Source organism: Lathamus discolor, chromosome 6 (assembly GCF_037157495.1).
Source record: "Lathamus discolor isolate bLatDis1 chromosome 6, bLatDis1.hap1, whole genome shotgun sequence".
Taxonomy (NCBI): domain Eukaryota; kingdom Metazoa; phylum Chordata; class Aves; order Psittaciformes; family Psittacidae; genus Lathamus; species Lathamus discolor.
Window position 1 is genome coordinate 22,746,209 of NC_088889.1, and position 23,971 is coordinate 22,770,179.

The 23,971-nt window shown below is 46.3% G+C and overlaps 1 protein-coding gene across 7 annotated transcripts in view; it reads right to left on the minus strand.

Moving 5' to 3' along the window:
• LOC136016665 (inverted formin-2-like) overlaps positions 1-22,102 on the minus strand; it is a 43,863-nt gene extending 21,761 nt beyond the window's left edge. For 2 of the 7 annotated variants that reach the window (XM_065684237.1, XM_065684236.1), the window contains exons 1-5: positions 21,869-21,951; positions 3,183-3,591; positions 1,756-1,871; positions 1,065-1,224; positions 238-271 (exon numbers count right to left, since the gene is read on the minus strand). In XM_065684237.1, the coding sequence (XP_065540309.1) occupies positions 238-271; positions 1,065-1,224; positions 1,756-1,871; positions 3,183-3,576 (704 nt within the window). In that variant the 5' untranslated portion in view covers positions 3,577-3,591; positions 21,869-21,951. Of the gene's footprint in view, positions 1-233; positions 272-1,064; positions 1,225-1,755; positions 1,872-3,182; positions 3,592-9,939; positions 10,109-16,450; positions 16,510-21,737; positions 21,826-21,868 lie in introns of those variants that run through there. The other 5 variants (XM_065684238.1, XM_065684235.1, XM_065684234.1 and 2 more) reach the window with 5 other exon arrangements.
• Positions 22,103-23,971: the final 1,869 nt, after the last annotated feature.

Here is a 23,971-nt window from a genome sequence, read left to right on the forward strand (position 1 = left end):
AGACGCTGTCAGTGCCATCTGCACCAGCAGCTGTCCCTGTGACACTGCAGTTGGCAAGAGCATCTTAACACTGGCCTAGTGCCTCCAGTTCCCATATAATGGGTGCGTACAAGTGTAGTCTGCTCCACCCAGGTACACTTGACTTCACACAGCTGAAAGCTGATGAGTATTAAGTTTCCACACCTTAAGTTACTATGAATCTTACTTATAAAAGAAAATTAAAACAGTGATCCTTACCTTAGCTTGTCTAAAATATCCAACAGCTGAAGACCTGGGAGAACAAAAAAATACCTACTTGTATTGATCTGTTCTGATTTTTACATAATGTTATGCTCAGAAACACTTTTTGCAGAGAGAAAATGTGAAAATATCTTCAGATGGATCTGTCAAAGTAGGTAGGCTGATTTGGTAAATGAAGAGACCCACGGTACACACGCCTGCAGCTGTGTGAACCACTGCAGCATCCCCCTGGAGTTACTGAGGGACACAGGCACTTCTGGGGCGTAAGCCACCTCGTTACAAACTAGACATCTAAAATGAGTCAGATGAACAGTGTGGTCAAATGTCCCATACTCTCAACAGAGAGAAATGGAGCTCAGGCTTGCTAGCTCACATGTGTGTATCACATGAGGTAAGTCCTAACAATGGTACCTAGGATCCCAATATTCAAGCAGTTGGAAAGTATTTCTGTACCACAGGGCAGCTTCTGTGGCTAAACTGAGTAGACACAGGGTAAAGAAATCTTATTTACTCTTATGAGGAGTTGTGATAAATGGTTGGCTATAGAAATGTATTGAAGAAACTCAAGTGATATAGTCCTGCCGAAATTCCAGAAAAGATCAAAGCTATGAGAAAGCAGCAAAATTAAAAAAGTCTGGTTACATAGAAGTTAACAGATACTGGTTACATTGAAGATAACAGAACCCAAAAAAAAGGAATCTGCCTTTAATATTTGCAGTTTTGCCCACAGCCCTCTTTAGTCACCTTATGGATACATCTGAAAAAAAACCTTGCCTGGCAACTGATTTTCTCCAGAGAAAGTTAAATGCAACAAACATCTTTACCTATGAACTCATTTCTGATTTGTGTCCTTGTTCTTAGCTCTTCTTTCCCCAGTATGATGGCATTGATAGCACTCAGCAGTGTAACCATGTACGGCACGTTATCTGCGTTGGAGAGCTCGTTCATTATAATGCTGAATCGATATTGCTGGTTCTTCACACTCTGTTAATAACACAAGTGATATTTCTATTCAGACAGCTCAGAAATGTCTACCACTTTGGTGCAGGCTGTCAAATGGAATTAAAACCTCTTAAAAACCTCTCAGTTTACCCCACTGCGCACAAGACGGGAAAATAGGTGAAAACAGCACTCCATTATGAAGCAGGGTCTGTCTGGCAAAGAAAGTCAGTGAAACTCCTCTTGGATCTCTATGCTTTCTGATAACTAAGGCACCTATCAGAGCTTGTGGCCAGTGAAACCCAAAGATGTGGCAACATCTATTTTGCTAATTGGGTTGTGCTTTTCCTGCCAGAAACAACCTTGTGGTTGGCAGCTCTCTGCCCAGACAAGTCACAGTGCCACAGATATATGCTAACCAGGCCAAATTTCCTATAGTTATCACCCCATAAATCCCTGCCTCTCTTACTGAAATGAGGCAAAATTACCTTAGCTCTCAGCCCTGTTTTGTGGTACATGGATCTACCTGCATGGATCAGACCAGAGCCATACCTCCTGCTTCAGCCCAACACTTGCCTTGTAATGGTCCAAGGCATCCAAAGCCAAAGCGTGGCCATCAGATGAGTAAATGCACAGTGCAGCCAGGAGCTCAAATATTTGCTTTTTGACCATGACATTAGTTGTGTCGAGTGCTGGAGGAAAAACAAAACAAAAAAGAATTTATAATGACATTAATGTTCCGAATATCAGTGTCTTCTGCTACATGGGTCATGATCAGTGGTAGAAAAAAGACTCAAGGAGTGGAGCCACTACATGGAAGATGAGAAGAAAGATATCCCAATGTATAGATATCCCATCCCAATAGCATTACGTGATGTTAACTTCTAGCTTGAACAGTAAATGCTACAGGTACTCTACTGGCATTTTGCTGCAGCTTGCATCTCTTCCATGTACCAGTGGCATGCTGCAACAGCAGTCAAGATTTCAGCACCCACAGTCACACATCTCATTTCCCATTTCCACATATGTGTATTTTCCAGAACAGCAGATGAATCATTTCCATCAACTAATGAGCCTTATTTTTAGTGCAGAGACACCCAATGTGCATATCAAGTAGGCCAATTGTTTTAACCAGGCTCCATGAATTCCCCTTTTCCCACTTTTCTTTCTCTGTCAGCCCTTAGAGCTGGAAGGAGTAGATGAGACCATCTTATATTTTTTATTAGTGCCCAAAGAAGCTCAACCACTGAAAAGCCCAGCGTGCCTCCCTGTTTTCACAGCACAAAAATACCAGCTCTGAATTTCACATGGGTTAAGAAAGTGCAGGGTGGAGAGGAAAAAGACTGCAAAACTGAGGAGGGGAACAAGCCAGCTTTCAGACTAAATGCATTTTGAAGAGCTATTAATAAGGGTTTCTGGGCACAGCTGTGATCTCGGAACTTATCCTTCCAGCAGCACCATTATTAAGAGCTATACAGTAACTCCTAGGAGATGCCCTGATGAGTTTCATATCTAATGACGAACCAACTAAATGGCAGGAGAAAGTTAAGTGGCATTACCTACCCACCTTCTAGAAGGAACAGACTGAGCAGCACAGAGAATGGACTTTTCTGAGTTTAAACCATGCCACCTTTCCTTCTCTTTACAAGCTACAAGTCTTCAAGCCCTTTCAATTCCTCTGCCTTTGCCCTTGGGGCTCACAAAGACTAAACAGCAAATGTCTGCTGACAACTGCAGGGTTGAGGACTTCTCATGCCCACATAAGCTAAGTCTGGGTTTATCCCTGGCTTCTCAGTAAACTATGAAGATACTGTGTGGAAATAGCATTGCGTAGCAAAGGCAGCATGATTTCAAAGCAGTATTATTCTAAAGAAGAAAACAATGTCTTTAATCAGTTGCAACCAACAGTTTCCAAGAAGCCTGCTGCAGGGCAGGAGAATAAGGAACAGGAAAGCCTCCCCAACGCTGCCTATGCTGGATGAAGGAGGAAGGTGCCTTCTCACCTTGAAAGAGTTTTCTGACGTAGCCCTCATTGCTCACAATGTATTCGATGCCTCTGTGGGAGTTCATAACCGCTCGCACACAGCTAATGCAGGTGAGCTGAAGCAAGGCATCAGAAATCCTGGCCACTCCTCTCCCAGACAGCCTGTCCAGGGCCTCCAGGAGGAGGTCCAGCCCGCACAGCTCCAGGAACTGGACCATCCAGCTATCATCACTGTTCTCCAGCCGCTTCTTCAGCCCAGAGTAGTTCACCACTGATGGCATTTGCAGGAGACGGATGCACAGCTCCGGCTCTGCATTTTCCAGGTTGGCCTCTGACTGGTCAGTCTCCTGGGGTCCAAGTTTCTCCTTCAGGGCAGCCCACTTCTTGTGGGCACCTTCCTTTTTGATTGACATCGTGAACAGTTTGTCCTGAAAGAAAAAGAAAAGACAAAGTGAGAAGTTTGTCTTGACTGACCAACAACCCTCCAGCAGCCAGCGTTTTTCTCCTAGTGGTCGGGATGTAAAGCTCAACTGCAGCAGGTCCCCAGCTCTCCAGCATTTATGGCCCACACTGGAACCTGTCCTTCCCCAAAGAAATTCAATATATCCCTTCCTTAACCACACACATTCAGGCCCTGAAAACTCTGCAGAGAGACTCTTAGTACATGTAAGCCAGCAAATACAGTTTTAAAAGTAGGCAATTTACATCAAGCAAAAGGATAAGGTTGGAAGTGGCTTTATCAGCTCTGAACTTCTTATGCCTATTAAACCACTTCAAAGTCTCACTGCGCTGGAGAGGCCGTGCAGTTTCTAAGCATTTGCAATGAGATGGAGAAGTAATTTTGAGCATATCCTGCTCATAAGAGCATCTGATTACCCTGTTATTTTTTGCTTTTATGTCTTTTGACTGATGGAGGTTAGTTTTATAGCACTCATCCTCTTCCTGTGTGCTGCAATAGCAAATGCATTTGCAAATAATGTGAGAGCACAACTGGCTGCATGTGAAGGGACAGCAGCAAGAGGCTATGAAAACAGCAGTGTGTCTTTCTGGAGATGGGGACCATCTCTTCAAGGCCCATTCCCATGGAGGACATAGCCTATCTCAGGATGCTGCTAGCAGCAAGGGGGGTGAGGAGCTGATTCAACACAGAGAAATAGCAAAGCCAAGTCTAATTAACTTTTGGTATCAAATTTTATGATTTTAGGCAGGATTATTATTTTTAAGGCCCACAGTGATTAAGTTACACAATGCAAGTCCTTTTCAAAGCTGAATGCAATCGTTTTGAAGCTGAATTGCTCCCAGAAAGGTCAATTTGTACCACAAAAGGAGAGGATAAACCTGCTTAACCCCAAACCAGCCACTAATGCTACCTCTCCTCCCTGCCACGCCACAGGGTCATTGGCTTCCCTGGGCTGGTGAGCACACACAGGGATCAAAATAACTTGGAGTCCAATTGGCCCCCAAAGCCCAGCACTTGGAGGATTTAAGGGATTATAGGAGAGTCTTGCTTTCCCTTACCAGCTCAAGCACGATAGGTTTCTAGCCCTGCAGCATGTAGGGAAAAGAACTGGGAAAAAAACCCAACAAATCTGAGAGGTTTCATTTGCCAGAAAGCCAAGATAAAGGATGGACCATTTGGAAATAATGGATGGACCAAGTTGGAAATAATCTTGTTTTTCTTAAAGCTTGCCTTCTGATTTTTCCTGGGAACTGCACTGTTAAGAAAGGTCTTGGCTGCTTTGTTGCAGGAGAGCATCATGGCTTCTGGTTTACCAAAAGCCTTATTTTGGCAGTCACCCCTTGGCAAATGTACAGCTAAAAAGTTTGCTAATTTGAGATAGGCATCATATTATAGGCCTAAACATGTCTCTTGGACAGATGCAAAGTAGGACAGGATGGGGTGTTTCAGAGAGCTTGAACATTTCCCCTGGGAAAAGGCAATGGTGGAACTCTCTGGCAGTGGCATTTAGCTCACAACTCCAGCAACAGTGTTGAGTAAGGGTCAGAGGGGTGATGGAATTAGTGGGATACGGTCGCAGCAAATCCTTTCAGAGAGCTCTGAAGAAACCCTCTTGCAGAGTTTCCCTTTGCTTCAATGGGGAAACAGCTGCCAGGTGCCCAGTTGTTCACTGTTCTGCTATCTGGAAAAAAATGATGGTCACAGTCGAGAAACATGAAGTTGCAAATACATTATCTAAGAACACAGTGGTAATAAAAAGCACCATACGAAAAAAACCAAACCAAACCCAAAACCCAAACAACAAACCCTCCCGCCAAAGTACAGGCTTGAGTTTCTAAGATTTGTCATCACTGTCTGCAGCCCAGAGCCCTTACTCACTCTTGGTAAAATTCTTGTTGGAATTAGTCACCCCCAGTGACTCCTCTGTACTCTAGCCCAGGAATTTGGGTTAGGCTCAGTGCAAAGTTGAAGAGTAATACTCCCTCCCCAGAGGGAGAAAAGAGAAGCTATCCTGCCCCAAGGTCACAGCCCTGGTGATGGCACAAGATCCTACATCTCTCACCACAGATAATTCACAGCTGTGGGGCTGCAGAGACACTCCTACAGAGATGTGGTCAGATCCCACCCCATGCTGTGCACGGAACCCAGCAGTCCTCTTCCGACACCTGGGGTCAAGCCCAGACCTTCAGCATGGGACAGTGATGAGGACCATCTGACCTGGATGAAGTGCAGTTCATCCTGCCCAGGCCCATTCTCCAGTGCCTTTCACAGTGATTCAACAGCCTTCAGCCTTCTGCTGGGAGGAGGAATCAGCTGTCCTGTATTTTTTACTTCTGCATAGGGATGGGCACAAACTCAAGCACTAGCTCTGGGGCCAAGCCCTGGCTTACTGGGTGGGACTCATCCTTCTCTTGGCTCTGCTGTAACCCAGACTCTTTCCTCTCCACAAAGTGAAAGCACACACCAAGCACAAAATCTGTTTTCGGGTCCTGTGTGTTCACAGCAGAGTCTTGTGGTCCTACTGGTGAGATAGATTGCCGGAGTGGCTGCTGGAGGAGGATGGTCCTCCTGGATCATGCCAGGGCTCGTGCTGTCTACCCAAGGGGCTGCAGAAGTTCCTATCATCAGCCACAACCTCCCTCTCTCTTAGGGTGACTTGTTTTTACACTCAGCACATCACTATTTTTACTTGTATATAACTAAATGTTTCTTATCAAACCAGATAACAAAGCAGGCTGCTTTTTTGCTCCCAGTTGTGCGAATACTTCATTACATATCAAAGACAATAAAATAGCATTATTGACCTTAGGCTGAACTGATTTCTGAAAATTGAGCACAACCAGTGCAACAGGAGACAGGAAATACTGATGAAGCATCCTGTTTACCAGCAGATTGTTCTGAATTATCCTTTCCTTCCCACCTGCTCCGTACAGATGTGAAGAGATAAGAAACCAAGGCAGGTACTTCTCCAAACAGTACTGGCTTGTATTTTTATGCACTAAGCTGAACAAATTGGATTGATTAAATATTCTTTCCCACAGAGAGTGCAATCTTTTTGTAGGGAAGAAAAAAAGACAGCTAATGTATTTAATCATAAAAAAAGGAAGCAAAATAAATAGGAACTGTACTATATAAATGGAAAGCAAATAAATATGGAGGAGACTGCAGTATGATTCTGCAGATGGTGTGATAAATCTGTTTACAAACATAGATATGAGTGATACATTATGAATCCAACATCTTTCCATACTTCCCATTAAGCACAGTGTTGCAAAGCCACTCAGATACATCTTTAAAGGGCTGGTAGTTTCACTTTTCATCTCGGACCACAGGAACTTATTAGCAGGTAAATGATCTCAGCAGAGTGAGACAGATAAGGGCTGAAAATGGAACGCATCTGTCTGCTGTCTCACAGAGGCCATTTAGGCTATGCTGGCTGAGGGAAGGAAAGTCCCCTGACAAAAAGAGACAAGGTGCTAGATTTAAAAGGCTGAATGCATCTCACCTTGTGCCAGTAGAAGGGCATTGGGGAGCTTTGCTTTTTGCTGCCCAGGACACAGAAGAGGATGTGATGGTGGAAGCAATGCCCCCAGCCTCTGCAGCTAGCCATGTCTGCAGCACCGACAGCCTGTCCTCCCCAGCTACACACTTGGCATCGGGACTGGGTGCCCGGTGCTGCTCCCTAGAGCACAGCCGGATGGTGCCTCTGTGCTTCCTGCTGTGGGGACACCAACAGCCACGACATTCACTGTGATAAATGCAACCCTCTCCTCATCTTGCTTCTTACCCTCAAAGGTCAGTTAGTCCTGATGGGGAATGACAGCTAAAGCATCAATGCAAAAAAAACTTTGAAGACATTCCTTTGGGAAACAATAAAGGCATCATGATAAAGACTTGTCCTCCTGCAACCAGCCACAGCAACGCTGCGGTTCACGGTGCTAACTTTTTGGATCACTGGGTTTGCAAAGCTGTGATGTTCCCTGCATCCACACAAACCAGTTCATAAAATTTCCTCCATTCTTCCTGAATCGGGTGCTTCCCAGAATCAGTTTTCTGTGCCCTTCTGTCCTTCAAGTCAGCTCCTAGGGAGATGACATCTGTGGGAGATAAATCAGGGCACATCAATACTTTCTCCATCCTGTGAAGCTGTGGAGAACAGATCTGCACAGCACAGCTTTCAGCTGAAATTATTACATGCCTCCAGGATGACACGGATCACAGCAAGGACCCAGGAGGACTTGTAAAAAGAGATTTCTCAGGGCAGCTAAGTGCAATTGAGTGAAAACAAAAGGGAGAAAAATTACAGGTCAAAACCACTCTGATTTTTTGGGAGCAGACCTGCTGCCCATGCTGCAGGATGGGCAGGGGTGAGAGGAAATAGCAACTCCTTGCTGCCCTTTGAAGAAGTGAGAGGACCCTGCCCTACGTGCTGCCCTCGCAGCCCTCTGCTTCCGTCCACAAGGCTGCTAGTGCACGCTGCTGGTGCTAAGGAAGCTCTTTTCTCTGCTCACTCCCTCCTTCCTTCTGTGTCTGTTCCTGATGCTAGGGAGCCTGTTCTGCCTGGCTGACTGCTAATGATAAGTTTTGCTTCTGGGTAGTTCCAGTTTTCACTCTGCTGCCAGGAATATGCTAAGCCCTTGCATTTTGCAACATGTCAGACAGTCACTAAAAAGAAACAACATCCTAGCTTTGTGCTTTCCAAAACTACTTCCAAAAGCATGATGCGTTTCTTCCTTCTCTCCTCTTGCTTTCACTTTTACTGTTGTGTTTACTCATGTCTGAACAGCTCGCGCACATACAGGCTAATGAAATCATCCTCCCAAGTACTGAAAGAAGCAAGGACGGGGGGCGGCACCACAAATCTCTGGTTTAGAAACCAACCTGACCCCTTGGTGTGGGCCCACTAGCATCAGTAGGAACCATCAGCGTAATCAGTGTCCTAGGGGAGCTGACAGTAACGGTACCTTAGGAAATTGAGGCGTGCAAACAAAAGGCATGCTTTGCCCAACAGATCTCAGCATGCAAACCAGACACTGCTCCATCCTTTCTCTGCCACAGCCAATAACTCAGTGATCTTCAGATCTATGTATTCTTGATCCTCACCTGTATCAGAGGCCAGAATGAGTGATAAAAGCTTAAAAAATGAAATAGTCTTGGAATGAGTGCCCAGTCTTGCTCCACATTACTGAAGGAAATTAATTCTCCAGCACGGTGTGTTTTACTTTGGCACAACTCATGTATAAGGCAAAAAGGAGCTCCCAAAGCAGCCCAGGTTGGCTGTGTCCTCAGAGGTGCTGCACTGTTACAGAGAGCGTTTTGCCTTTAGCAAATGCAGGAGTACAGACATTCGGGCTGCTGTGGCTGGCAGGAAGGATTTGTGCCTTTCACACACTGCCTGGGGCTTCTTCCGGAAGTGAACTCCCAGAAAAGGCTTTCAGCGCTTAGACAAAAAGGACTGTGGCAATACTGTCATAAATATATATGCATTTTGCCAGTATAACTCATTACTTTACAAAGAAAGGAAAACCACCTTGTCCTGATTCACTGCCATTCACCACTCCTGGAATGCTGTGTGCAAGTACAGCTTCTCTCTCCTGGGCAAACACAACCTACGATACCATGTGATGTCTTGCACAAGGGGTAAATATGTCCACTCAATATACATTAGTAGTGGTGGGATTACACTAGAATTAACCACACCAGTAAAAATCATCGCTACTGCCCTCTTCCTCACCAATAAATAAACAAGTAGATAAATAATCAGGCTGCTACCAGTACCACATACAAATCAAGCAAGTGAGATGCTTAAGGATGTTTATGTTAGGATCTTCAGTGGCATCTAAACCCTTATTTATACTTAACGGTTGCATTAGCTTAGCTTTAAATGGGTTTAAACCCACTCTTTGTTACGACAGTAACACACTCTGAAGACACTCAATATCCAATTTACTTTAACCTGGTAAGCCAGGTTTAAATCAGATTGGTGCAGCTATCAGACCTGCGCTTGGGAAATGGCCACTGCCCCCGGGAGACCTGGCCAGAAGCACCTCCACCTGCCAGCGATCCTAGCGTCATTCAGCATTTTGGGATGTAATTTATTATGATGATTTGGGGGTCACGTGAGAAGCAGAAACCCAGCAACATGGACAGAATGGCATTAACTTTCTAAGACTCCCACAGCTGCCACTCAATAGGAAGCTGTCACACAAACAGATGAGAGCCAAAACCCTTTTATTGCCTTTTGGGGAGTTAATTTTAAACACCTCCACAGGATGCCAAGTGGAGAGAGAACATGGGCAGAGGGAATAATTCCTACCTCAGAGCTGAAGCCAAATTACTTCCTTGTCTCTCTTACATGGCAGGATCCTCTTGACTGGCTGTGTGAGCCTTCACTTCCCTGGCCAGCTCATTTTCTTCTCTGCCAACCTTCAGTCACTAGTCTAAATCCCCACACGAGCCTGTCTGCAAATCACAGGCTCTAAGAAAGTTCAACAGGATGTCAGTGTCTAGTAGTATGTAAATACCAGTCTTTGGAAAGGTGCAAGGAAGTCGCTTTTCTGTAGCCTCCAGGGAATGCATTTGCATGTAACTTGTCACCCTCTTCATCCACCGCACTGGCAGCTGGGAGGGTGACACTTCCCCATGGGCTGGGGAGTAGGGAGGCTTGCACCCCACCACAGCTCCACCCGCCAGCATGAGAAAGCAGTCCAGGCATGGGGTGACTCAGAGCAAGGAAATGATCAAAGCAGGGAAATGATCTGGCGAAGGGAAGGGGGAAAAAAGAAAATTATAAAAAAAAAAAAAAAAGAGGAAGAAGGGTGGCCGGGCTGTGTGGGATGGAGCGTGTGAGAGCGGCAGGCCGTGGGGGCAGCCCCTTCACTTTGCATCAGCTGTGCAGGGGCTTTCCAGCTTTGTGGCATTGGGCCTTAAACACTGCAAGATGTTTGAATCACTGAGAGAGGCAGGACAGCTTAAAATAATGAGGCAGCCCAGTCCGGGATCAGCAGCTAGGAGACGCATGGCAGGGCGAAGGTTCGAGGCTCAGGTAGTGTTTCCCCCTGGGCACGGCTCAATGATGGGAATCGTGCTCTCATCGTGGCACCCCTAAAGGTCCCACTGAGCTTTGGACCAGCCCAGCTTTTGTGGGCTGAGCAGGTTCTGAAAACTTTAAGAGTTTTTTCTAACAAAACTCCTCTGTGCCATTCTGGTCAAGATTTCATGTGGAAACCAGTTTGTTAAGCCACAGCTGTAAAATGCATCCATTCAGCCTCTCAGGAGGTGTTAACTGAAAGCCAGTTATTAAATTGTGAATACTTCAACATGGCCCATTGTAGCAGAGACCTCCTGCCTGGCTCAGGGTGGCAATTAAGCTTCAAATGCTGTTTTTTTCTTACCCTGTGCTATCTCTATCCTGAACTGAACCCCCTAGATCCAAAGTTGGAGCCCACAGCAAGCGTCTTGCTGCCTGTAGTGTGGAAATGTGTACACAAAAGCTCAGCTCCACCAATATTAGAAATACACTGATTAGTCTGTCCTTCAGTTAGTCTTTAAGAGACTATTGCCCATGTGCTTTCTAGTTAAGGCAGTTTCACCACAACAATTCAATACCCAGGGAAATGACTCTGCACAGATCCCCATTCTGCCTTAGGAAGCACTCTGACGGCATGTTTATACAGTCCAAACCAAACATTAATTCATGACAGGTTTTGCAACAGAAAATGAATGTCACTTCACATTACATGCCCTCCTAAAGTATAATCCCCAAGTCCTCAGGCGATTAGCTGCTAATCTGGTTCTTGGGAGCAGGACGGGGCTCACAACAGGTTTTAGGGAGAATACAAAATGTTAAGAGAAAAAAAAAAAATCCTGAAAGGATTGTTGATGTTGCAAATTTCTGTTCTTGCAACCATGGGAGAAATTTAAAGGGCTATCAGCTTCCATCAAGCTTCATCTGAAACCTGGACCTGTGAGATATGCCAGAACTGTCTGTGTTCTTAGAAAGGCTGCATCATCTCTCCCATAAAAAATAAGCAGAAGCAGACGAATCTGCTAAGAAATCAGAAAAACCAGCTCTAGAGCTGCAGTGTACCTCTGTGGGTCCCATGGCACATGAATAGCAGCAGCAATGGGCAGTAGCTGAGAAAAATGAGGGGGTTTGGATCCCAGCTTCTGCTCCCAGCTTGTGCATCACTTGTGCTGCTTCCAAGGGTTTGGAGCCGTGCCTGGCTGCTGCAGGCAGTTGCCTGCACTCTTGCCAGGCTCTAACACCAGCCTATGTGAGGCCAACTCACAGACAAGAGAGATGCTTCTGCACCGTGCTCAGGTCCATCAACCCGACTGTCTGTAACTTGGCACTAGCAAAGGTTTATGTTTTTCATGGCACAGCCAGAGACAGTCCATGCATAGGGTTGTGTCTCAGACTGAATGCTTTGGGCACTAAGGAGCAAGGGTTTCCTCAGCATCCCTGGCCTCCTCTTCCCCTGGAGAAAGCATTGGCAGCCCCATGCTGATGTGCTTGGAGAGGGGTGCCAGTGGGGAGTCCATCCCACCCAGCCCGGCCATCCTTATTCCTCTTTTTTTACAGGAGACCTGACTGCTGTCCTGGGGAGCAATGCTTTGCTCCCACACCACAAGGATGTAGGGTGGTAAGGGCATAAATCATCAAGGCTCCATCCCCGCGTCTGAGCTTCTATTCCACCAACTTTGCTTTCAGATTGTTCAGAGAGAGGGATAATGGTTTTCTCCCAGCAATCAGCCCAATTTTACCCCATTTTTCTAGCAGATGACTTGGTGGTCCTCTGAATAGCAGTTACATCAAAATCAGACATATTAAATCAAGAACTAAGAGTTCAGTCCCACAGTAGGTATAAACGAGCCAAGACCCTCTACAGCTCCAGTATCGCTCTGCTGCCTCTGGATTGCAGCACGGTGGCTCCCCTGCCCACATGGCGGATCCACAAAATCCAATTAAACAGAAATAAATACACCCCATTTGCCCTCAGGAATTAGATTATTCTTAATTACAGCAATCAGTGTCTTCTCACTGCTCTACATTTATGTGACGAATCAGCTCCCGTGCCAGTGGCTTTTCTTGTAAGTTGTGTCAAGGATTTTGGAAAGGAGACACCAGCTTATTTCTGGCTGGCAGGGAGAAATGCCAGCCAGAGGTCTGCTGCGATGGCTTTTTTTCAGGTGATCCTGCCTAAAATGCCTCGTTTCATCCGCTACTAAATTACTAAACATCAGCACAGCCAGTATTCAAAAATTACAGGTGAAATACTCACCTCCGCATCTCTGTGACCGCCTTGTTGGGTACTGCGGCTCCTATGGAGCCAGTGAAGACATGTTAATAGGGGAAAAATTAGGGTACTGGAAAGAAACCTGGATAATACAACAATGCTCCTTCATTCATCTGAGAACTGAACTCTGCATTAAGCAACCAGAAGTACCAGTGTCAAAGAAAGTGCTGAAAGGGCACTGAAAAGGTATTTGCCCAGGTGAAGGCATACAAATTTAGGAGAAGAGCCCAATCCTCCCCCTGCCCACAAGGAAGAGAAGATGTCTGGCCTTTGCCGTGGGGACAGCAGGAGACACCAGAACAACTGCTGGGTAGCGATAGGGTAGGCCAGCAATGACCTTCCCAGGCACCGGAAGAGCACAGTGAAAGCAGGCAGTTTGCTCCCTCCTTGGGGAACGGAGACACTGAGCATCCTCAGGAAGTCACGGGAACAAGACAGGAACTCGAAGACACTGGCTCTTTTGCTTACTCAATTTCTCTACGCTCCTTGGAGACTGACACCCCTCCCGCTCCCGTCGCAGACCAGCTCTCTGACTGCTTTTCCGCTGAATATATTCACTTTATATGACACTATGAGAAAAAAAGGAAAAAAAAAAGCTCCCTGAAGTAGTCTATCTGATGGATACTTCCAATAATGAAAATAAAGGACTCTGCTACTGCCAGTACATTAATATCTCCATGAGCTTTGTATTTAATGGGCTTGATCTGCTTTAAATATCCAAAACATTCTCTCCACAGCTCCTTTGGTAGGAAGCTTCTGTAACAATAAAAACATCCTGCTTTGGGGAGGGTGCTTCCAACTGGGAAGATTAAACCATTAACTGCAGGGAACTAGGTGCTTTGGACAGGCGTTGACAAAATTATCTGCCAAAACACCAAATTGCACCAGCAGTTCTACCCTGAGCAAAGGGCACAGACCTACTCATGGGTTTCTAAAAGATTTATGTGCTCCTAAACACAGGCTGAGTAAAGAGCCTGATATTTATTCAATATATTTATATTCTACACACCTATATTACACCCATGCTAAGACTGCAGGGGAACCACTTAGGAACTGCCAGGATGAAGGCTGCCGAAGCGGCTGAACTCTGCTCCCTTGCACACACACTGGTGCTGCAATGGTGAGATGTAATTACAGAAAAAAGACCTTTTGAGCCCTGCCCCAGAGGGAGGGAGGCAGCCAGGTCTTGTGCAGGGTTTAGCTGTACTCCTCCAGCACAGGCACAAACTCTCCTCACTTGTTCAAGGACGAAGATCTTCAGGCAAGGAGTAGCTCTTCCCTAAAAAGCCAGTTTGAGGCAGGAGGTCCACAGGGGAAATAGTTATAGGCACCACTAAGCCAAAGAGCTGCCAGGATCCATATTAACATTTACAGACAACCCTGCTGAAAAAAGCTGTGAAACACCAGAATGGTATATAAGGAAGCAGTGTTTTTTCCAGCTGTTCTCCAAACAGGCTACAAATACAACTCCCTGCTATTGAGATCAGCTTTTCCGTTCAGCTGCTAATGAATCATGGCTGCTGGTACCTCATCTGGCAAACGGCTCAAGAGCAAACATCATGAGCATTTTTGTGCAGATAAGGCTGACCACAGCACAGATTCCTAACGGCACACGAAAAGTACATGTTGCACACATTAAGGAGGACAAGCATTGATACTGCCTGGTACTTTTCTGTGAGCTTGTCTGAATATGGATGTTACTAGGAGTAACCAGGGAACGTGCTCAACTGCTAATTCAAGAAGTTAAGCATCTGAGCCGTTTAAAGAAATTCTTACAAAAAAGTGGCTTAGCATGGTTTCAAAACTAATCTCCAAAGATGCCTTCGGACTATTTTCTCTACTGCTGGGTGAAAAAGTTTGAAGTCCCTATTTTATAACGCAGTAATCCTAGAATATTGACTGGCTTAACCCTTCGCTTTGCTACAGTAGTTGGTCCAGCTGTTTCAAGAGAACCTAAAGTTGTCCTCCTAGGGATGATCCTTCCAGTTCTAACTCGGTATTGGAATTAATACTGAGTGAAGGGATTTTAATTTGGCCCCACCAGATGGAGGTTTATAATGGGAAATTCTCATGCTTTGAGAATGACCTTACTATACACAGATCTAACTTACATGCAGGATCTCTTGTATCAATACTTGGATCTCTTTTAGTTTTTCCTGTATAATAGTTTAAATCACTTTAGAAACAAGTAGTTGATATTGTTTTTTTCTTTGCAAAGAAATCAGTTGTTCAGTCATATCCTCAGGTTTGCATAGTCCAAAGACCTGCAGCACTTTATGCCAGCTGAGCATGTGGCTGTCACTGATTCTCAAGACAAAAATCACTATATTTATCTGATAAATAAATATACAACTAATACTAGGATATCATTTTATAAATGATTCATCTCCACACATATGGCTTTCACCAACACATACTTGGAACTGTAATCAGAATAGGGGTTTGGGAATTATAGGCTTGTAAACCAATTTAGCTTTGTGATAGTACTTTCTCTTACCTTTCTTCTAGGAAATAGAGGCCATATTTATGGCTTGCTAATGGTTGTGGAGGTTCGGTCCATTTCCAGTAATGGAAATAACAAACCCCAGAATTTATCCCCAGGCTTGTAAAAGAAGCCTCAGGACTGGGTAAATACAAAATAACTCATGAATATTGGACAGCTTGTTCTGAAATGTGGAACTACAGCCCATCAGTGCATAAACAAGTGAGCAGAGCCAAGGAGGCTGGAAAGCAGCCTCCCAGGGAAGAAATGGAGCAGCTCAGCCAGGCTTCGGACGCAAGCTACTTGCGAAGCCACATGCTACATCAGCATGATGCAAACCAGAAGGGAAACAAGTTATAAAACCTATCAGGGAATGAAAATATTTATTCCCCAGTTCACCTTCATGGTGGGCTTGAATTTGCACAACCTGTCATACAAGTCATGAACAAGTCACATTCACAAATACTTCCTAAATTGCAGAGCATACTGCTGAAGTGCCAGGTAAATACTGCAATCCACAGTTTCTTTTTCCATGAAAACTTTTTTTCCCTAGCTGAGGGCACATTTGTTTTATTGCATTGAGCAGGCAGCAGAAAGCTAAGCTGACCAACTCTAAAGGATTTTTTTTAACAACAGAAGTAATTAATCTGCTTCAGAGAATGAATCAGCCTTTTCTGAGCTAGAAACACACAAAGGAGGAGATTGTGGCTGTTTCTGGGGTGTGAGGGAGGATTACTCACACAACCAACACAGCGGAGGCAGCCACCCAGGGTCCATAGTTGTGGGCAGCAAAGGGGGCAAAACTCCAAAGCTGAACCCCAGAACCTCCTGCTGCCACACCATGCATTCAGGGGACCCGCTGCATTGGAGGGAAGGAGCCGAAAGAGATGGGCCTGCACAGCGTTAATGGCACGGGGAGGGCTGTGTGGCTTTGCCTCTCCTCCTACAGTCCCCCTGGGCTGCACCCCCATCACATGAGGGGCTGTACCTGCCCTCAGAGTAGACTCTTCGGCAGCAGTAACCATCCTTTTATTTAGGTGAAGTACCTTGATCTGGGCCAGGTGGTGCAAAGAGCTGATTTGCCATGGCTTGGTTTGTTTTCAGGCTGTGGGAAGAAAGACATCACTCAACAAAAGGCTGCTACCTTGTACTATGGGAACTTGTGTTATCACCTGGGGCCTTTGTCAGAAAATAACACTAATGCCTAGCTCACTGCTTTCAGCAAACGCCATGCAGTGACTTAACAGAAAAGCAGGATGGATGAATAGACAGCTCCCAGATAGGGGAAACCAACACAACAGAAGCAGCATGGAGATAGCTGCCTTATTAAAAATAATGCAATTTAAGACAGAGCGGAGGGTAATGAAGTTATTCCTTTAGCTGCACTGACACGAACAGACCTGCTCAACAAAGTTATAAACAAATACACAGAAATTATGCCATTGTCATTCACTGATCTGGAGAGAGGAAAGAGGCTCTGCTGCTGCCCAAGAGCTGCTGCTGCTTCTCTGCCTTAGTCCCTCCCAAGCCTGCTGAGGCTGGCTGGGAGAGGCTGTGACTCCAGGAAGGGACAGGACTGCTGTGCAGTCCTTGGGATGGGGATGCCATGTCCCCCTGTATGGCACCAGCCCTACCAAGGGGCAAAGCTGAGGCAGGCAGTCCAAACTCCACGTGGAGAGGCTTACTGCAGACCAGAGCAGCAGGTCTTCAAATTCATCTGACCTCTGTAAGGGCAAAATCACCAACATTTTCCATTTCAAGCTACAACTAAATTTAGAGGTTTTATGGTTCCAGGGTGCCTCCTTTCCCACACTTTCCTGGAGTGATCTCCGAATTCCTCTGCTGTCCTCACTCATTAAAACGCGACTTGGCTCTCCCAGCTGGAAAAGTGGAGACCCACGCAGCCCCAAGGTGGCCTGCTGCCATTCGTGATGTCCTGTGTCAGCATTAACTATCAGCTTGGGAACAGCAGAGGCAATTTGCAAGGCGGATTTGGGGAGAAATCAGTGTTACTGAACCTGCGGGTATTCTGTGAGAAGCTATGCAACCTACCAAGTGGATTTTCTCATGTCCTTTTTGGGACAGTCCTCCTAGCACCAAGGACTGACCAAGGACACCTGTACAACAGATTCTAATGCAGCAGCAATGCAAAACGCAAATTCCTCCTCTGCCCTTAAACATTCCCCAAAATTAATACCATATACTCCTCAGCTGAGGCAAAATAATGGTCACAGCAAGAAAAACAAATGGAAGTCAGTATAGAATAGCACCAGCTGGTGACACCTACCATAACCATGCTAAGATCAACATTGTACCCCACCAACTACAAAATTTGGCAGCTCTTCATTTGCCTTTACTTTTTTTACCTGTCATAGTGCTGGAGCAACGTCCTTTCTGAGGTGAGCTGTTACTTTTAAAGTACTTAAATATTTTGGAATGAGTGGCTCCAATGCTGGGATGAGGACTTCATCCACTGGCTCTCAGTCTTCCTTCTGGCTTTGCCTGGCCTCCTTCATCAGCTCAGCAGGTTTCTCAGAGCACCTTGAAATACACCATGAAATGCTACAGAGTTTTTTGCAGACGCTACTGCTTGCTTAAGATTTCCATTGATCTGTGGCTTCAGCATTCCCAGCACTTTGAAATGTCAGCTCAGGTATCAAACTGGTAGAAACAGCTGAATCTGAGCAATACCTGTCCATTACATCAAACAGAGAAACCATCATGCTGTTAGGCCCTCTCCTGATGCTTTCTGCAGATGTGAAAGGCTACATGGACAGAACAGCAGCAAATGTTCACTTGCCACATCGTACAATTACTTACTTTTAACTACAGCTACTCTTTCAGATGCCAGGCTATGACTCAGGGGCTCATGAACCCCACGCACCCTCTTCCTATTTGTTTCCACATTCTGTTCCATAAAATCAGCTCCTTGTGTACCACTGACGACATCTGGTAGCAATCATAAGGCTTGGCTGTTGCTCACTAGTTATTTTTGATTAGGAAAAGGGAATCAGATGATGCTTGCCCTTGACAAGGATACCGAGTGGCACTGGGCAGTCACTGAAATGTAGCGAACCATTTTTTGAATCATTCCCATCTTGTGCTTCACTCCAGTTCATATAGTAGCTTTGGAGAACTGGAACAACTGGAATAACATGACAGCCCCACACCAGACTTATCAGCATGATGTTGCCCTTGGTTAGAAGGACAAAGCCAAGGCTCAAAACTTGATGTAACTTTTTTCCTTCTCTCAATTTGGTCTTCCCATCTTGGTTCGCAGCACAGGACCCAAGTGCTTTCTGTCTGTTAAAATACAGATTGCCTACTCTGTTCCAGCACTTGGTGCTCTCAGTGCTTTTTCAGGCCACTGGGAGATGACAGCACAACGCTCGCAACCACTGTACGATGAACTGTGGTGGCACATGCAATGCTGAGAAACACTGGTATAAACTCCAGTTTGGTGGGTAATACCAAAGAGATTATACAGAAAAATGCAGTCATTCTTGAGCTTCCCTCCTGCACTGAACACTAGGGTCATCACACTGCAAGACTTTATCTACCTTCTGCAAAATATTTAGCTATTTTTCACCCAGCTAGATAATAAGCTATGTACAATGTTAATGAATGGAACAGGGATAACTCCTTGTGATGTGTTCATTTGCACCTACTGATAGCAGTATTTTGCAGCCAGCAGAGCTGGATTTGTTCAGTGTCACTGTGTGAGCCTATGAGTTGACTTTGTTGATGTAGTGGGTGGCATTTCCTCTGAATCATTATTGATAGACCTTATTGCAAATATTAAGAGCAAGGATATTCAACCGGGAGTTAAACCTGAGTTCATATAAGAGTTTGCCTGAAGTTCCCCCGACTGTTTCAGCTCTATGAATATTGTTTGCTGCCCCGTCTATGGCATTGTGTTACTACCCACTGCTGAATTACGCCCATCGTCTACACAGGGTTCTTTGCGGTACGATGGTGGGATTAAAAACCCCTTGTCAACAGAATAATCATTCCAGAAAAAAAATAAAAATAGAAGACATGAAAGTAAAAGAGATGGGAGAGAAGGGGAAAGAAGGACCAAATGGCAACTTATTTTGCATTGCTAAGAACAATGTTCTACCCAGTTACTCTGGGAAACCTATCTGGCATACCTAGCACACAAGAAAGGCATACAGTCCAGCTTCCAATGCATCTGAAGCGCAGCCATTTGCTATACAGCTCAGTGAAACTGGGAGTTAAGACACAAAACTCCCAGTTTTTTTTTAAGTTATGAAAATTTATAATAACTAGGATACAGACCTAAAAGGATCAGACAGCCTTCCATGGAAGGGATCAGTCCAAGTTTGGCAGTGGACAATACTGAAAGTGAGGGAGACCCCTCACTTTCCTTCCACGTCTTCCTTAACAACAGAGTGAGTGGAAGAAAGCTGGGAGAATACCACACAAGCACAGAACATGGGTACATGCAATAAAAATAGGATTAATAAGAGGGCTGGAATAAGATCAGTGCTGACAGCAGGAAACAGAGGTTGGACAGACACCTGGGGATGAAAATCCCAGTTTTGCATCCCCATCATCAGATAGGAGGAGCCTGAGAAGGGGTTAATTGCAGTACCTATCAGGTGAGGTATTATTTCTAGGTGAGGTGTCAAACAAACACCGAGCCTTGCAGCTCTGCTGTTCCATGGGGAAGTTGTAGAGTGCAAAGCCCAGAGCAGGACTGCCAGGAATCAGCAAAAGCTGGAGCCTGCTTCATGAACGCTGACAGCAAGTTCTAGCTTGTTTGGCATTGCACAGTGAAGAAAAAAACATGCAACTCCTATTTCTATACTGATAAGAGAGAAAAGCATCTCTCTAACTAAGCAATCATAGGGTAAATACAAAGTAAGAGAAAGCGACATACTGGGGAAAAAAAAATAGTATCAGTTCAGAAGGGTTCTGAAAATTTCTCTTCCTAGGCAACTGGGAAGGAAGGAATTACAGCAGAGTGCAATAAGGCATAATATCATTCAGTAGTTAGATTTGCTGACCTGTCTGGTGCCTTCCTGTCTTACATTTAGGATCTTTTACACAATGGGTCTTGTACACTGCTTGCATTTTTGAAGCAAAATTCTTGGATGACAGCCTAGAATGGGATTATTAACTTCTAATAGGACAAAAAAATCACATCTCCTCATAGGCTCCTGTAGTCCCATCCCCCGCCCTCCAGTTTTTGCAGCCCATGCTCCTCTGTGTAGTATTAAAAACAAGTTAAAGTGGATGGAAAAGAAATGAGATTAGCAGCCAAACTGCCCAAATTTTGAGCAAGTCCAGTAGGATGACTGCAACCTTACTGTAACTCTCTCTTAACTTTTCCTTCTGACTTAGGCCAGAAGTTTCCTTGCAGTCTACCAGGGAGCCTGATGCGTTTCTCAGCCTAGAGCGTGTTTACTCAGAGAGATTCCTGAGTCTGGGGAAACTGAGAAAACCGACAGCTCACAACGTTAATCTGGTACGGGAAGGGAGGATCATAAACACAGTTTTGGGTTTTTTCTCCTAAGATCAGTGTATCGGAACACTCCTTCCCCACCCCCAAGCTCTGGAATTCAGGTCTGGGTGCTGATGTTGAAAGAAGCCACTTCGTTATTGCAGAGCTATTGAGCAAAAGGGAGGATGAGGCACAAGAGAAATATGTGAGTAAACCCGGGCAGCACTTAGGAGACCTAGTCCAAAAACCACTGGATAACAGAGTATTTCAAAATAAAAGCCTGAAACTGTCTCAGCCCCAGGAGCAGACGCAGCAGCCATACGTTGTATGTTAGGAAATGCACTGTGACGCTCACGGACAGTGGGACACCATCCTGCCTGCACATCCCACTGTCACATACCTGCAATCTGGACCACCCTGCACCTACACGTCATACCGTTGCACTGGAAACCCGGACCACATCGCACCTGTACCGTTGTGTGCTTTCAACTGTGATCCAAACCACATCCAGCCCGCAAACGGCATCCTTGCAATCGCAATTCAAACTAACTCCCACCTGTATGTTCCACTGCCGCACTTGCAATCTGGACCTCGTCCCACCGATACACCGCGGTGTTGCATCTGCAATCCGAACGGACTGCCACCTACCTGATGGACTATCAAACCAGCAGTCGGGACCACGTCCCAGCTCTGCAATCAGACACCACACCTGCAGTCCAGCCTAGCCCAGGTCCCACGCACGCCTCCCTGCCGTCGCACCCACAGCCCGCCCAGACAGCCCCTCTCCGCAGCGCCGAACAGCCTCCCCGAGCAGCCTGCGGAGCCCGGCGGCTGTCCTTCCTCCCTCGACACCAACACCGTCTCACCAGCTGGGCCCGGGGGACATCCGAGGGAAGGATGCCCAGCCGAGCTGCAACCCCGGCAGGGGACAGGATTCAGCCCAACTTCTCCCAACCTAGAGCACCCCGCTACCGCCCCCGGCGGAGCTCGGTCTTACCGCGGCGACCTCCTCCGGGAGGGGAGCGGAAAGACGCGATACCCAAGACCCCTCACTTGAGCCCGCAGCCGCCCGGCTCTGCCCGCCCGCGGCAGCCGCGCCCGGTTCCGGGGCGGAGCGCTGGCCGTGCAGCGGGAGGGGGGCCGGGAAGTTTCTCCTCGCCCGGGGTAGGGTCCTGCTGCCCTTATCGGGGGAAGCCCGACGGCAGCCCGGGCCCCTGTCTCGGGTCCACCCTAGAAGAGCCCTGGGCAGAGCCTCCCCGGAAGAACGGCCGTCCGTGCTGTGGCCCCTCGCCTCCCCTGTTCCTCCCCGCGGGAGGGCCCTAAGCCTGTCGGTGGGGGTCCCCTAGTGCGCCTTTTCTGCCTGTCGCCTAGGGAACCTTGGAGGCAAGCGCTGCCCTCCGACTCGGCAAGAAGCGTCTTGAAGCCCGAGCCGCTCATTGCCCCGGCATGTGCACCCCGTGCCCGGAGTGGGGCCCTTCTGCCCAGACACGGGGGCTTGAAGCCATGGACCGGAGGTGGGACGTGTGTGAGGAATCACGGAAGCTGGGGACAGACCTCTTGCATCGAGTATACCCTGTGCCACCTTCGAGGGATCCTGATTTACGTTATCCCGGTCACCTTAAGTGTTTCACTTCAACATCGGTGCAAAGAGGCAAGGGATGCCTTCACCTTTAGTGAAATCCATTGGCTCTACAGATCAGCAGCGAAGCAGTGGAGTTAGGCTAAATATTATCAGCCAAGTGGGGAGAGTTGGGTGGAAAAGTTGGTTTCCCTTTGTGGGTCAGGAGTGCTGTCTCCTGTAGGAATTAAGGGCTGGAGACGATTCTTCTTTCAGGCAGAGCCACTCAGCTTTGCTATCCAGAGAGAAAACGAAGGGAAAGTCATGGTTGAGAGAGAAGGGGATAGCTGTCGGAAAAATCATAATAAAGTGGTTTGCAAAGGGCTGCTGCAAGCCTGTGTGAGCTGAGCTTAAACCAGTGAGTGTATTTACAGGAGGCTGGAGGATAGTTACAGGGTAAGAGCACAGTGCTGTGCCATTCTGAGACTTCAGACTGGAAAATGAGACCTGAGGCTTTACTGTTTGCTCGTAAAACGCTCCTCTGTTTCTAGTGGAAAAGGAGAGAAATGGAAGAAGAGTGCCTCTCTTAGGGATGGCAGTTCACCAGCGTGGCTCGTCAGGTTTTATTTTACTCAAAAGAAATGTTTCTGATTGGTATCTTCTGCAATTCTCAGCACATAAATATTTTGCTTTGCAGATCTACACAGCAGAAAAAAATGTATGTATCCCGTGGAATATTTCTCTGAGGGTATAAACCTGATTTTGAAAGAGCTATTTTTTATTTAGGAAATAGTAATTGTCTTTTGCTGCCACTGCTGTTTTTCCTTTAGCCTTTTTTCCCTTCTCGGCAAGTTTTTGGTACTTTGGTGTATGAAGAGGAGCAGGGAACCTAAATCTTTCCTACTCGAGTACATTATTTTTCTCATTTGCCTTTGTCTGGTCCTTTTTCATCCTGGGGCGGCCCTTCATATGAGCAGGGCTGGCCACATGGAAGGCAGGCAGGACACCTTACTCCTGGCCATGATGGGACCTGCGGAGCTGCACACCAAGCTGCCTCATGCATAAGCCCATTTCAAGCATTTTCAGTGTCTGATTTGTGGCCTCTTTCCCACATGGTGACTGTGTGTACTGGGGCAGTTGGCCGGTGGATCTTTTTATCCACTTACCAGTTATGTCCATAGGACCATAAAGTGGCTGGGATGCTGGGGAGCTGTGTTATGTGCAACAGATCTGCAGCTCAGTGCCCTTGTACTTGAGGCAGACAAAAGACAGCAAGCGAGCTTTTCGCCTTCCTCCATATGTCACTGCTCTACTCATCTTTAATGCTCAACATTTGTCTGTCATACTTTCTGAGCTGGACGTGACAGGGACAGTACATGTGGACCTAAAAATTGCTTGTGGAAGATAAACTACAATTGCTGAGATATAAAGCCTCTCACCATCATGTAGGAGTGAGGAACAAAGCTCAGCAAAGACAAGACGAGAAACTGAAATTCTGTGTAAACACCCCTCATTTTCATCAAAATCCCTTTTGACCGAAGC